General features: G+C 53.3%; 1 protein-coding gene across 1 annotated transcript in view; it reads left to right on the plus strand.

Annotated features, from left to right (window-relative positions):
* The first annotated feature begins 724 nt into the window (after positions 1 to 724).
* ARHGEF2 (Rho/Rac guanine nucleotide exchange factor 2) overlaps positions 725 to 15,107 on the plus strand; it is a 48,182-nt gene continuing 33,799 nt past the window's right edge. Inside the window, exons 1-5 of the mRNA XM_049635085.1 lie at positions 725 to 1,044; positions 2,261 to 2,378; positions 9,345 to 9,462; positions 10,061 to 10,100; positions 11,250 to 11,593. Of these exons, the coding sequence (XP_049491042.1) occupies positions 740 to 1,044; positions 2,261 to 2,378; positions 9,345 to 9,462; positions 10,061 to 10,100; positions 11,250 to 11,593 (925 nt within the window). The 5' untranslated portion in view covers positions 725 to 739. The remainder of the gene's footprint in view (positions 1,045 to 2,260; positions 2,379 to 9,344; positions 9,463 to 10,060; positions 10,101 to 11,249; positions 11,594 to 15,107) is intronic.

Consider the following 15,107-nt stretch of genomic DNA (forward strand, 5'->3'; position numbering starts at 1 on the left):
AGAGACAGACAGACAGAGTGTGAGCAGGGGAGGGGCAGAGAGAGAGGGAGACACAGAGTCCAAAACAGGCTCCAGGCTCTGAGCTGTCAGCACAGGGCCCGATTCGGGGCTCGAACTCACGGACCGCGAGACCATGACCCAAGCCGAAGTCTGACACTCAACCGACTGAGCCCCCCAGGCGCCCCCAGAATACTTTCTTATGAACTTTCCTCCCTGCTGCTCTACCTGCCTAGACTCCTCCCTCCCCAACTTGGCCAGACCCTCACCCCTCACCCCTGCAGACCCCCTCAAGGCCCACCCACTTCCTCTCTTCACCGAGCTTTCCAAGCAGCTACAAAGCGTTTCGCTGGTCTTCTCCATGGCGTTCGGCACTCTGGCCACTGAGTCATTTGTGATCTGGGCTTCTGTCTGTGCGCACACACACGCACACACGCTGTGAGTCCCTCGAAGGACAGGTATCTGTTTCTCTCTGCTTGGCTGGGTTTTCTGCCATACTGGTGCTCGGGAAATGGTGTAATCACAAGTGAGCGAGGATGTCCTATCCCCCAGAGAGAGGACCAGACGACAGTCAGAAGGCCCGGGTCCCGGATGTGGTCCTGCAGTCATTCCTGGTCGTCCCAAGCCGGCCGCTCCGCACTTCCGCGCCCCCGTGAAGGGAGGGGGGCCCGGCTGACTGTGATGCCCTCCCAGCTCCGAGGTTCCAGAATTCTAGAACTCTGCTCACCCTGCTGTCTTCTTGATGCAGACCGGCCTGCGCGTGCCTCCCATGAGCGGAGACTTCCCGAAGGAGTTCCTCGCAGGTGGAGACCTGGTGCCGCGAGGCCACAGTCGCCGCTGCCTGTCTGTGGACGAGTCCAGAGCCCAGCTGGAGGAGGAGGAGGAGGAGGAGGAGGAGGAGCAGGAGCAGGAGGGGAAAAAGAAGGAGGGAGATGGCTTCCACGCTGTGCCCCTCCGAAGGTCGGGGGCTTTCCGTGCCCACAGCCACCACCCCTTCAAAAGACATAGTTGGGGGCCAGACAGGGACCTCCAGGACCCTCTGAGCAGGTAACCCCCAGGGGACCTCCTGCCCCTCCTTCCCTCAAGTCCTAGCTAGACCTAGGAGAGAGTAGTTGGGGAGGATGACGGGGGCCCAGGACACCTGCGTCCTGGGCATTCCCTGGAGAGTCCGAACCCAGCCTCCCTCAGGCCTTTGGGGAGGAGGGACCCTGCCTTTCTTCCTAGTGGTCCCGGCTCCTCCCCAGCTAGTCTCAGGGGCTGGGGGGAGGCGGGAGGGGGAGGCACAGAGCAGGAACCCGTACTGCCAACACCTCCTGCTTTGGGTTTCACGCAAGGATGTCAGAGCTGGAAGGGACTTGGGGATCATGTGGCCCAGGTTCCTCGGGAAGTGTTCTGGGGGGTGGGCAATGCCCACCTGCTGGCTCCGGGCTGATGCGGACCCAGGTATTTGGACATCACAGCACTGCCCTGTGGGGGAGGTGGGGGGGGGCGGGTAGCCGCTCCTGCTCAGAAGTCTGTGCTGGTGGGAAGTCGGGGACCTGTCTCTCCCCGTCCCCTGGAAAGTCCCCAAGGACAGGAGGTCAAAAGAGAAGGCCCAGGGGTCAGGCTGGAGAGCTCATCGTGGTCATCAGGCTGGAGTGGTCATCGTGGGAGCCTGCCAGCCACGGAAGGGCACTGCTCTGGCAGCGGTCCCCACGGACAGGTTCCCTCGGCTCGGTGAGTGGGCCCATCTCTAGCTCCTGGGCACAGCTGGCTGAGCTGGCTGAAAGGAGAGGACGCTGTGCTGCGTCCCTGGCCCGGCTTGGGTGGCAACTCCGGTGGGAAGCCCTGCCCGCGGGGCTCCTGCCACCTTCCCAAGAGCACCCAGTTGGAGGCAGAGACGCCCTGGGCGCCCCTCGCGTGGTGCCGGCTTCACCTCAGAGTCTCCGAGGGGTCGCCTCTCACCATCAGGCACTAGCTCTGCCCCTTGGCAGCCCTGGGCTGAGGAGAGGCAGAGCTTGGCCTCGGGAACCAGGCAAGGGGTGAGCTTGCCACTCGCCCTTGGCCTCTCCCGAGCGCTGGCTTCCTTCCGGGGGACAGGACCGCCCAGTGGCCGGCAGGGGCCGCCCTTGTCCGCTGCTCTGCCAAAGCACGGCTCCCGAAGGCGGGTCGTTTGGGTCTGGGCTGCAGGTGTGCCTACAGGAAGGCCTGGGGCCGGGTTCCTCCCTGGTGCCTGTCACTGGCCACCAGCCACAGAGGGCAGTGGTGGCTACGTGTGTTTCAGGAGCAAACTGCAGACATCGGGATGCACGTGCCCTCAGGAGCCCCCCTTACTGCGGAGCCGAGAGGAGCTGGATGCCTTCCTGGAATGGCAGCACCAAGGTGGCCGGCCCTCCCGCGTGGTATGGACAAGAGTCCCCCCGGAGGCCAGCTCCTCCCTCCCGCTGTGCTGCCCCACTCTGTGCCTCTTCTGTCCTGCCAGCTGCTGGGTCTGTCCGCCCAGGCGTCGCTCTGACTCCGTCTGACCGAGGCTGTGTCTGTGGGCTGTACGCCCTCAGTTTGCCTCTGTGTCTGTGTGCCCTGTCCCCCACGCTCGGTGTCCTGCCTCTTTCTCTAAGACTCTCTGTCTCCTCTTTCTGTGTCTGAGCTCTGCGTTGATGTGGGCATCTCTGTTCCTCTCATCAAAAGGCCCCTGTTCCCCTAACTGTGATAACTGCTTCTTTCTGTGGACCCCACATTTCTCAGTTTGGGAGCCGAACTTATAATTTGTGGGAAGAAACGAAGACAGCGGTTCTCTCACAAGATAATCATAGAATTATGGAACGAGAAAGTGTATAGAGTGTGCCCGGCCTTCTGGCTTAAGGGAGCATGTGTGGGGGGTCTCCAGCCAGGACCTAGGGACCTGGAGGGTACACAGGGGCTTTAGAGGTACCCCTGGGTCTGCTACGTCGCACTGGGCAACTGATCCTCTAACTGGCCGGGGCCACCGACACCGGCCTCCTCGGCCCAGCCTGCGGTTTGGAAGAGAGGTTGAGGGAAGCCGGCTGCTGTGGCCTGCAGGCAGCAGCCAGGCTGGGCCCATCTCATCCCGCCAGCCCCTCCCACCAGCATCCCTGCTGCCCCCTCCCCCCGCCCCCCACCATCCCAGCACGGTGATGCCACAGGAAGACCAGGACTGGGGAATCAGACCGACTCCCAGATCCTTCATTTACTGGCCGAGCGAGCGATTTATTTCATCTCTCTGAAAATCAGGATAATAAAAACTATGTTTCTAATGTTTATTTATTTTGAGAGGCGAGGGGAGGGAAAGAAAGAATCTTAAGCAGACTCTGCACTGTCAGTGTGGAGCCCGAAGCGGGGCTCGAACTCACAGACCATGAGATCATGACCTGAGTAGGAATCAAGAGTCAGACGCTTAACTGACCGGGCCACCAGGTGCCCCTAAAACCTGTCTTTTAAAGTTGTGATTATTTCGGGGGAAAAATGCTGTTAAGGTGCCCAGGACTGTGCTGGCACACAGGCTGAGCACTGGAGACCACGGTTTCTTTCCCTTCCTCTCCCTCCCTGCCCCTGCTTCTCTCCTGCTCCTGCCCCTTCCCGTGAGGCGTTCCCTCCCCCCTTTCTCTGCTGTGTTTTCTCCTTCCTTCCTTCCTGCTCTGCTTCCTCTCTCTCCTCATCTTTAAGCACTCTCCTAAATCTCTCCCTGTCTACACGTTGGCCTGTTTCTCCCTCCAGAACAAGTGAGTATAAACTCCACCAAGGTCCACAGCCAAAAAAGGCCTGAGACTCACCAGGCCGGCCCTCAGGGTGTAGACCGATGGCGTGTGAGCCCAGTCCAGCTCCGGAACTTACTCTGTTTGGCCATCACAGAGCCAACAGTTTAAGATCCGGATTTTTTTTTTTTTTTTTTTTAATGGACTCCATGCTCAGTGTGGTACTTGAACTTGCAACCCTGAGATCAAGGGCTGTATCTCCACTAAGTGAGCCAGCCAGGCGCCCCCCCCTCCGCCTTGGCCTTTTAAATATGATGTGTGAAATTGAATGCCCAATAAATCAGCTACCCATCTCAAGACCTAGCTTATTACACCATCAAAGCCCGGGGTGTCTTCACCGTGTAGTTCTCTCCTCTCCTATTACTCCCTTGCCTGCCCCACCCCCAGAGATAATCACTGTCTTGACTTTTGTCACTCATTTACATTTTTACAGTTTTAATACAAATATATACATTACCTAAATAATATGTCTTTTGTGACTGAGTTTAAAAACAATGATGTCGTATTGTACACAGTTGCCTATAACTTGCACGTTCATGCAACATTCTGTTTCTAATTTTTACGTATGTGCTGCGGATGGTTAGAGCTCTGCCATCCCATTCTTCTGTTGATGAACGTTCAGAGCATGTCCACTCTTTGCTACCACGAAGAGTGTCGCTATGAACATCCTTTTATCTCTCTTCGGTGCACATTTGTAAGAGCTTCTCCAGGGTATAGACCTTGGAGTGGAGTTGTTAGGTCACAGAGTGCCTGTCCATTCTTACGAGGTCCTAGCAGACCGTTACCACCTCCATCAGCAGTAAAGGAGAGTTCCTGTTGAACCAAATCACTTCCAACATTCGGAGTCATCAGACTTCTTAATTTTGCCAGTCTAGTGGTTACAAATCTCATTGAGGTATTCATTTGAATTATCTTTATTACAAATGCGATTGAGCATCTTTTCATATGTATGCAGGACTGTTGTCTTTCCTCTTCTGTGAAATTCCTCTTCCTGTCTTTTGCCCAAATTCCTCCCCTGTCTTTTGTCTATCCTTTGTGGTGATATGTGTTACAATGAACTTTTCACAAAATGGAGAAAAGTGGTTTGTCTTTTCCTTCTCCCATGGTGACTTTACATAAACAGAATTTCTTAATTTTTATTTTTTATTTATTCATTTTTTAAAGACTGTATTTTTAAGTAATCTCCATACGCAACATGGGGCTCGAACTTACAGGCCTGAGATCAAGAGTCACACATTCCACAGAAAGAGACAGCCAGGCACTCCTGAATTTCTTGTGTTTGCTTTTGAAATTTTTTAAAAAGTTTATTTATTTATTTTGAAAGAGAGAGAGGCAGAGAGGGGCAGAGAGAGAGGGAGAGAGAGAGAGAATCCCAAGCAGGCTCCACACTGTCAGAGTAGAGCCCAATGCAGGGCTCAAACTCATGAACTGTGGGATCATGACCTGAGCTGAAATCAAGAGTCAGACACTTAATCAACTGAACCATCCAGGTGCCCCTGCCCCAAATTTCTTAATTAAAAAAAAAAAATTATTGAAGCATAACATGTATGCAAAACATGCATTAAAACATGTTTAATGGGTGCCTGGGTGGCTCACTTGGTTAAGCTTCTGACTACAGCTCAGGTCATGATCTCACAGTTCATGAGTTGGAACCCCACATCAGGCTTTCCACTCTCAGAGTAGAACCCATTTCGGATCCTCTGTCTCCCTCTCTCTCTCTGACCTTCCCTTGCTCAAGCTCTCTCTCTCTCTCTCTCTCTCTCTCTCTCTCTCAAAAATAAATGAACATTTAAAAAAGTGTTTAAGATTTTAATTGGAGTTGCAATGAATCTAGAGAGTAATTTAGGAAAAGTTGACATCTGTACAAAATTGCTTCTTCCTATCCATGAAAATAGTATACCTCTGCAATATCATTTTTTTCTGTGTAGATCTTGTGGATATAGGTTTATTCTTAGGTATATTATACTTCTTTTTTCAAGTTTCAAATTTTAGTCATTCTGGTGGGTGTCTTAGAGGTATCTCATTCTTTAAAAATATTTTTTAATGTTTTATTTATTTTTGAGAGAGAGAGAAAGAGTGTGAGCAGGGGAGGGGCAGAAAGAGAGGGAGACACAGAATCCAAAGCTCCAGGCTCCAAGCTGTCAGCACAGAGTCTGATGTGGGGCTCAAATTCATGAACAGTGAGATCATGCTGAGCTGAAATCAAGAGTTGCATGATTAACTGACTAAGCCACCCAGGCACCCCTCCTATTCCTTTTTTAAAAATGTTTGTTTGTTTGTTTGTTTGTTTGTATATTTATTTATTTATTTATTTTAATATTTATTTTTTTTTGAGAGAGAGACAGAACATGAGGAGGGGAGGGGCAGAGAGAGAGGGAGACGCAGAATCCAAAGAAGTCTCCAGGCTCCAAGCTGTCAATGCAGAGCCCCATGTGGGGCTCGAACCCATGAACTGTGAGATCATGACCTGAACTGAAGTTGGACGCTTAACCAACTGAGCCACCCAGGTACCCCACAATTTGTACCCATTTAAAATCGACTTCAGTTTGCTAATATTTTGTTTGGGATTTTTGTACTTATGTTGATAAGAGAGATTGGCCCCAAATCTTCCTTTGTCAGACTGCCTGTGTGCAGTTTAAGAATTAAGGTTATATTTGCATTAGAGAAAGAGTTGGAGGGTTTTCATTTCTATTCTTTGGAAGATTGCATAAGATTTCAGTGACCTATTCCTTGAGACACCCGTCCCTTGCCTATAAAACTGTTTGGCTCAGTGTGTTTTGCTTAGAGAAAGATTGACTACCAATTCCATTTCTTTAATAGGACTATTCAGACTTTCTATTTCTTCTAGATTCAGTTTTGGTGAGTTATATGGATATAGATATAGATACAAACACACACATTTTTTTAAAAGGAATTCTCCCGTCTTGCTTGCATTTTCCAAATTGCTGCCAGCGAGTCGTGGGCAGTCTTCTGCCTTTCCAGTCACCGCACTGCCATCGCTAGGTCCACCTCCCATTCTCCCTCAATTCATGCCTGCCCTCTGTCCATCACTCTTCTGCAGCCTTGTCTGTTTTATTCACCTGTTCCTAAAAACAACTCTTGGCTTTTATTGATCCTATTTTATGTTTAGTGTTCCAGTGATTTCTGATTTTTATTTTTATTTTTTAATTAATTATTTATTTACTTTAATGTTTTTATTTATTTTTGAGAGAGAGAAACAGAGGACTAGCAAGGAAGGGGCACAGAGAGAGGGAAACACAGAATCCCAAGCAGGCTCCAGGCTCTGAGCTGTCAACACAGAGCCCGACATGGGGCTCAAACCCACCAACCGTGAGATCGTGACCTGAGCTGAAGTCAGACGCTTAACCAACTGAACCACCCAGGTGCCCCTTAATTTTTAAATTTTTAAACTAAGCTGTCCACCCCGCCTGAGGCTCAAACTTACCACCCCAAGATCCTGAGTCACATGCTCTACTGACTAGGTCAGCCAGGGGCCCTGATGTCTGTTTTATCTTTATTATATCTTTCCTGTTTTCTTTGAGTTTGTTCTGTTGTTCCTTTTCCAATTTTAAAGTGGGCATAGTTTGGGGCGCCTGGGTGGCTCGGTCAGTTAAGCGTCCGACTTCAGCTCAGGTCACGATCTCGCGGTCAGTGGGTTTGAGCCCTGCGTTGGGCTCTGGGCTGATGGCTCAGAGCCTGGAGCCTGCTTCCGATTCTGTGTCTCCCTCTCTCTCTGCCCCTCCCCGTTCATGCTCTGTCTCTCTCTGTCTCAAAAATAAATAAACGTTAAAAAAATTTTTTTTTTAAAAAGTGGGCATAGTTCATTTATTTTACAACTTTTTTTCAAATAAGGCTATAAATTATCCTTGAAATACCACCTTGGCCATCTCCCACAAGTTTTGTGCTGTAGTTCTATAGTATTTTCATTAAATATAGCATGTCATAAACTATCTTTAAATTTCCATTATGATTTCTTTCTTGTTTGTCCAGTAAGTCTATTTAGAAGAGTGTTTTAAATTTTGTAAATCTATAGAGACTTTTTAAAACTGAAAACATTTTTGAGACAGAACAAATATATAGCAAAAATAAAAAATAAAAAATAAAACTTACCCGTAGAATGTAATGAACCATTAGGAAGCAAATAGCCACGTAACCACCCAGCTTACACAAGAAACACTAGAGTGTCACTAAAACCTACATGGTCCTTGTGTCCCTCTGCATCCATAGCCCTCTTTTTCCCGTCAGAGATGACCACTTTCTTGACTCTTTTTTTTAAGATTTTATGTTTAAGTAAGCTCTGCACCCAACGTGGGGCTCGAACTCATGACCTCAAGATCAACAGTCCCACACTCCACCAAATGAGCCAGCCAGGCACCCCACTTTACTTTTAAGCTCAATTTTCCTAATAGATTTACCCCGTTTATATGCAAGTCTAAACAATATTAATTAGTTTTGCTTATTTTAAACTTTATGAGTATAACCATACAGCATATGCATTTTGTGTTCTTGATTCTTTCACTCAATATTATGTTTGTGAGATTCATCCATATTGTAAGGTGGGCTGTGGTTTGTTCATTTTCATTTTTTTTTTATTTTATTTATTAAAAAAAATTTTTTAACATTCATTTATTTTTGAGAGACAGAGAGAGGCAGAGCATGAGCAGGGGAGGGGGAGAGAGAGAGAGACACAGAATCTGAAGCAGGCTCCAGGCTCTGAGCTCTTTGTTAGCACAGAGCCCAACGTGGGGCTCGAACTCAGGAACTGCGAGACCATGACCTGAGCCGAAGCTGGACGCTCAACTGACTGTGCCACCCAGGCGCCCCCATTTTCACTTTTGGTTAGTATTTTGATATGTGAATACATCTCAGATCCCTCATCTGATACACTGGAAGGGGATTTCTGGCTTGTTTCCTATGATCTCTATGATACAGATTATTTGAAATGTGTTAAAACTTGCCTTCTGGGGCGCCTGGGTGGCTCAGCCAGTTAAGTGTCCGACTTTGGCTCAGGTCATGATCTCAGGGTTCATGGGTTCGGGCCCCGCGTCAGGCTCTGTGCTGACAACTCAGAGCCTGGAGCCTGTTTCGGATTTTGGGTCTCCCTCTCTCTCTGCCCCTCCCCCACACACGCTCTGTTTCTTTCTCTCTCAAAAATAAATAAACATTAAAAAAATAAAAACTAATTTGCCTTCTGGCCTGATATGTGGCCAGTTTTTGAAGTGCTTCGTGTAGGCTTGAGAAAAATATTTATTTCCTAATGGTTGGGTGTGTGGTTCATGAATGTTCCTACTCCCTTTTGTCTTAAATCCAGACTGTCTCTGTTGTCTCATTTCATTTTGTTTGTTTGTTTTTATTACCTGCCTGGCCTCCGTAGTTTGAGTCTGTCATCTCTGGAAACCCTTCAGTGTAAATTTTTTCTAAGATGTTTCCTGCTTTGGGCTCGAATTGCAGCAGAGTGCTGAACGCCAGACAGTGGGATTAACTTCCCAAGGATTTCAGGTGGAACGTGGCAGGTGTGGAGGACGGGGACGAAGAGCACAGGGAGCAGGAGGGGTGAGGCCTGACTTCGAGTGAGGGTTCTTGATGTGATTCTAGGGTCAGAGCTGCTGTCATCCACCCGTTGGCCCTTTGGACCGCTCGGCCACTGGCACGCTTTCCAAGTCTGCGTCCATGAGTGGCATCAGTTGCCTCTTGGGCTGTTCCGACCCGGCTGGTGAGTGGAGGTGGGAGGCAAGGCAGTGGTGGCCCCTTCCCCTGTCTATCTCACCACCGTCCCTCACCGCCCACCGCCAGCTGTTTAGAGTCTGGGTGTCCTGGGTTCTGCTTAACCACACACCCTTGGTAACACCAACATGCCTCTATTCAAATGAGAGGTCTGAATTCAGAACTCTCCTTCCAATGAAGGAGGACATAGGACAGAGTGCGGCTCTCCAGTCCCCCTCCCCTGCCCCCCCCTCCCCGTCACAGGAGATGAAGGACAGTTTCCTGCCAGGTACCTTGTCCTCAAGATGAGGCACTGGAGGCTCAGTGTGAGACCTCTGCTGTCTCCCTTCGGTTCTGCAGAGACGGAGCTGAGACTCAGGCGCCCACCCCCTGCTCTACAGGGTCCCGTGCTCTGCTCCCTGGCCTCTCAGTTCTTCAGCTCTGCGCCGCTCAGACCCCCCCCCCCCCACACACACACACACTCCAGTGCCAGTCACATGCACCTGCAGCATGGGAACCTGATCCAGGTGGAGGGGGTGGGGGAGGCAGCCCCGGGCGTCTTTGTCTGGCTTTAGCTGGACACTTCTCGTCTCCTTTTGTGTTGGCAGGGAATTTATGCCAGCCCTCCGCCACTGACCTCAGCCGAAGGTGAGTCTGGGAGACCCAGAGCCCTTCAGAGGCCCGGATGGAAGAGGGGCAGTGGGACTGGTCCACGGATCCTGCAGCACCAAGGGTCTCTGCTTCCTGAAACATCGCTCCCTTTGACATTTCCGATCCTAGGCCTCCAAAAGGCCCTGTCCCCGAGCTTTACAGAATTCACCCTCTCCTCATTCAGTGGCCAGGGAGGGTTACAGGGCTCCCCGTAGCCTCATGGGAGAGTGAAGCAATTAGGGAAAGGAAAGTAGTATCCAGACCCCAGGCGGTCAGATGAAGAGGAGAGAGGGAGTTGTCAAGGCCAGGAAGGGGGGTGGGCAGATCAGCTACTGGACAGTCTTAGGGAGACACGGTGACTAAGGACCCCATGCATCGGACTTGGAGGTTCAGATCATAACCAAAGGGGAGTGGCTCAACGGAGAGCTGGGCAGGGGCTGTGGAGCCCAGGGTGGGAGGGCAGGGGCTGAGGCCCAGCCCTGGAGCTGCGGGAGCCTGGGAGATTTCGGTGCCCAGAAAACTCAGCACACAAAATCGGCACCTGTTTATTTGGCCCCTGCAGCTGAAGCCTGGTTAGAGCGGCCGGGCCCTCCCAGACAGTGCGGCTGGATGAGCTAGCCAGGGCCCTTTAAGATGCCAAGCTCTGATTTGTGACCCTGAAAATCTCTAGCTGACACATCCTCCTGGCTCTGGGTTTGGGATTAGCTCATGGGATGGGGCTGATGAAATCCCAGGAAATCCACTCCTTATTGGCTTTGGGCCCAGAGGCCCTTTCCACACAGCAGAGAGGGTCGTACACAGGGCTCTTGTGTTTTGAGGGGAACATGCCCCACTGGGGGGCCCTCACCCCGCATCTTTGGTCGGGAAGCAGTGCCGGCAGAGGCCGGGCCTGAGTTAGGTAGGAAGGGGGAGGGTCTGCACTTATCTGGGAGGAGCCTGGAGTTTTCCTCACACACTGAGGTGCCTGGGCAGCAGCCGTGCACATCCGGGAGGTGGGGGTGGGGCGAGGGGCTTTCTCAGTCCTTTCTCCGACCTCCTTTCTCCCCTCCGGGCATGGCGCCTTCGTCCACCATCTCTCCGGGAACATCTCGCTTTTCTTTTCCAGCTCAGCCTCCAGCCCTTCACCTCTTCTTTTTCTCTCTGCAGCTGTAGCCAACTGGAAGGGGGCTCAGGTACCTGGGCGGACTCCCCCCTGCGCCGGACCCTCAGTTTCCTCCTGGGCATGACCGGAAAGGCCAAGGTAGGAGTCAGCGGGGAAGCAGGAGGCCTGGCCCCCCTGCCCTCCTCAGTTCCCCTACTCTGCACCCCACCTTCTGCTCTGTCCCCAGCTTCCCCGGGAGACAGACACCCAGGACAATGGTTCAGGCTTGGAGGAAGCACGTGGTATTTCTCTCAGACTCCCTCCCTGCATGGGGGGAGGGTCACCTTTCCTGTGCGCCCCCCTGCCTCCAGCTCCGCAGCCAGCTGTGGACAGCTGGGAGAGGGGAAGGGTGGCTGAGCCCTACCTCTCTTCTGGCCTCACGTGGCTAAGAGGTGGGCAGCAGAGATCGGAACCATTGGGGAAGAAGGATAATGATCATAATTACGGCACTACTTTTTACTTCTTCGGAGCGTCTATAAGGGTTTGCAAAGTGCCTTTCCACTCGGAACTGTATGGGTGGGTGCAGCAGCTGCCGGAGTTGCAATTAGACCCCAGGCAGCGTGGGAACCAGGAAAGTGCGACGTTGTGGAAACGCACGCACAGCCACGCGTGTAGGGCCACGTCCAGTTCTGACCCCGGGAAGGTGAGACTATCCTCCCGGGTCCCTTATTACCGACCCCGGCGCTGCGAGACCAGGAGCTCTGGCTGCTGCTCCAATGCCTTTCCACGTTCTCCATTTCCTGGCAGAATGAGCACCCCCCTTTTCCTCCCGGGGCCTCCCCAAGTGTGCATGCACCTTCCAACCTGGGGCGGCTGCTGAGCGTGGAGAAGGACTGCAGAGAAAACCTCCATATTCACCTGGAAGAGCCCCGGGGTTCTCACCCCTCGCCCCCGGGGCCGGGCCGGGCTTGCTCCCCCCGCCAGCCTTTTGGCCTTCCTCCGGGTCAGGCAGAGGAGAAACCCGCTGGTTAGCACAGGCAGAGGAGAAACCCGCTGGTTAGCACCTTCTCACCACAGGCCGGAGGGGGTGGGGGGGGCGGGTTGAGGCAGGGGACCAGCCAGTCTGAGCAGGAGCGGCTGGAATCTTAAAGCCGGGGGTGGGGAGAGCAGTGGGGCAGTGAGGCTTCTTTTCTCCCACGGGGGACTTAGCTCTCCAGGGACCTGGGGTCTCCGGCCAGCGTCCTCAGGAGCTCTCTTAGCTCAGGGTAGGAGAGTGTGCCGGGGGAGCTGCCTTCTTTCCCCGCAGGGGGAGTCTGTGCTGCCCGGGGTGGGGGGCATCCCGATCCCCAGGGCTCTTCTGCGTTTGCCCACCCTTGGCCCAAGTTCGGTGAGAAGTAAAGTAACCAGGTGAAGGGGGGTGTGGGCAGCGTGGGACCCGGATAGGCAGCGGGAAAGAGCCCGAGCCAGTCAGCATCTGGCCAGACTCGCCCTTCCCCACCAGGGTCTCCGGCCCAGTGCCGTTCATTCCACACTCACGAGTGCGGGTGCCTGCCTCACTAAACCCCTTCCCCTCCTCCCAGCTCGGGACTGCGCCTGGCAGGTCAACATCAGGGGGCGGGGCTGGAGAGAGGAAGTGGCTTATTCCTTCCTATTTGACTAGAGGCATCGAGGTGGACAAAACACTTTTCCAGAGGCCATCCCATTTCATTTTCATAACACTCTGACAAAGATAAGTATTTTAATCTCCATTTGGTAGACAAGACAACGAACGCAGCGGCTCCATTACTTGCCTGAGATCCTACAGTTACCAGGAGGCAGGGCGGTATTGCAGACCCAAAGCTTTCTTGTTGTTGCTTTGTAAAAAGATTTTCATTCTCTTTTATTTTATTAAAGAATTGTTTTTTAATGTTGAGAGCGACAGAAGAGACAGAGTGTGAGTGGGGGAGGGGCAGAGAGAGAGGGAGACACAGAATCCAAAGCAGGCTCCAGGCTCTGAGCTGTCGGCACAGAGCCTGACACGGGGCCGGAACCCACGAACTGTGAGGTCGTGACCTGAGCCGAAGTTGGATGCTTAACCGACTGAGCCACCCCTGACGATTCTTATTTTAAGCCAAATGTGGGGCTTGAACTCACGATCCCGAGGTCAAGAGTTTCGGGCTCTGGTGGTGGCTACTTTTAGGTTCTGGCAGAAATTCAGGTTGCCTTTTGTTATGGGGCATCTAAAAAATAATTTCTGAAAATAACGGGAAGTATCAGTGGATAGGAGTGGGGCGGGGATAGCGAGATGACGACGCAAGGGTTTGGTTTTGGAAGTGTTCCCGGGATGCATAAGATGAAAATTAAGTCAGGCAGCAGGCTTAGCTCTCTAAAAGCCCAGCTGTTCCTCAAGGTAGACGGGTTTCCTCTACCCACTCCCAAACCCCCTTCCTGGCCACTCATCTCCTAAGCGGAAGAGGTGGGCATTGAGCGAGGGCCAGGCTGGGACACAGAGCTCACTGAAGATGGGGGTGGAGGCAGAAAAGGGTTGGAGCCTGAGGTCTGCTTCCTTCACAGAGTCTGAGGCCCGCCTGAGAGTTCCCTCAAACCCTGCGATTCAGGTCCTGGCCTCATGGCTCCACCCACTGGGTGCCCACACTACAATGTGGCCCTTTAAGATTCCATCCTTAGCTTGTGGCACTGTCCCACCCTAGGCCTGGGAGAAAAGTTCGGGTCCTGGCCCACCCCTGGTCTCTGGGCCCCCAGTGGGTAGATCCACCAGGCCAAGATTCTGGCTTCTGGTTGTCTGTTCCGTTTTTAAATTTAGTACATTCCTCAGCCCTGCCTGCTCACTGCGGGGAGGTCAAGTCTGGGGTTCTGGGCCAGGATCTCTGGTTTGGGAGAGTTCCTAGGGCCTTCCCATAAGGTCTTCCCCGCAGGTGCAAGCCTGGGGGAACCAGCCTGCCTCCTGGCCCTGGGAAAGTCCTTTTTGCTTTCTAATTTCCATCCGGCCTGAAATGGGCTTATCCCCTCTCCTGTTTTCTGGTCTTTGCGGTACATGGATTCTTAAACAGTGGAATGGGTGAGGAAGGAGGTGATGACAGAGTTGTTAGGAGGGAGGCTAGGGGAGCAGTGTGGAGGTGGTGCTGGGGGTGAGGAGCCCAAGGGGCTCAGCCAGTGGTGAGGCAGCGAAGCCCAAAATAGTGGCAGAGGCTAAAATTGGCACCTAAGGGGAGTGCTGAGCTGGGCTGGAAATACTGGCTGGAGCTGCCTCTGAGCCGGGCCGGGAGCTGCGGCATCTGGGTTGGGCCTCCTCTCCCTCCTTTCCCTACACTTTTCGGGACCAGAGTCAGGCAGGACCGTGCAGACCCAGGATGCTCTGCCCCAAGGCTCTGCAGAGAAATGCGAGAGCCTGAGAGGCAGAAATGAACTGCAGTGTGAAGGATTATAGTTAGATTGGGGGAGGAAGTTTGCAGCAGCAGGAAACTCGGCAAAGGTGGAGGGTGGCTCAGGCTGCGGCAGAGGGCCCCGAAACAATGCCCCACTGCACGCCGCCGCTTGTGGGGAGACCGGCCAGGCCCTGAGTGCCCCCCGGAGCGGGGGCGGGCCGGTGTCCAGTCTTTCGGCTCCGGCCTAACAGCCAACGGAGGGAAGCGGGGTTAGACACCAGGAAGGACTTCCCCGGCCTCCCGAGAGGGGGCGGAGCCCGCGCCCGGGCCGGGGGCGGGGCGGGGCCGGGGGCGGGGCCGGGGGCGGCCGCCGCTCGGGGCGGGGCGGGGGGCTCGCGGGAGAGTCCTCGGGCGCGCACCCTCGCCTCCACGCCCGGTAAAGACCGGCCTCTCGCTTCCCCTCGCTTCCCCCGCCCTCCCCCTGCCCTGCCCCCAGCGGCGCGCGGGGCCTGGCGGCGCGGGCGGCGGGGCTCCCTGCAGAGCGCGCGGGGCGGGGGG

This window comes from Panthera uncia, chromosome F1 (assembly GCF_023721935.1).
Source record: "Panthera uncia isolate 11264 chromosome F1, Puncia_PCG_1.0, whole genome shotgun sequence".
In the NCBI taxonomy this organism is placed as follows: domain Eukaryota; kingdom Metazoa; phylum Chordata; class Mammalia; order Carnivora; family Felidae; genus Panthera; species Panthera uncia.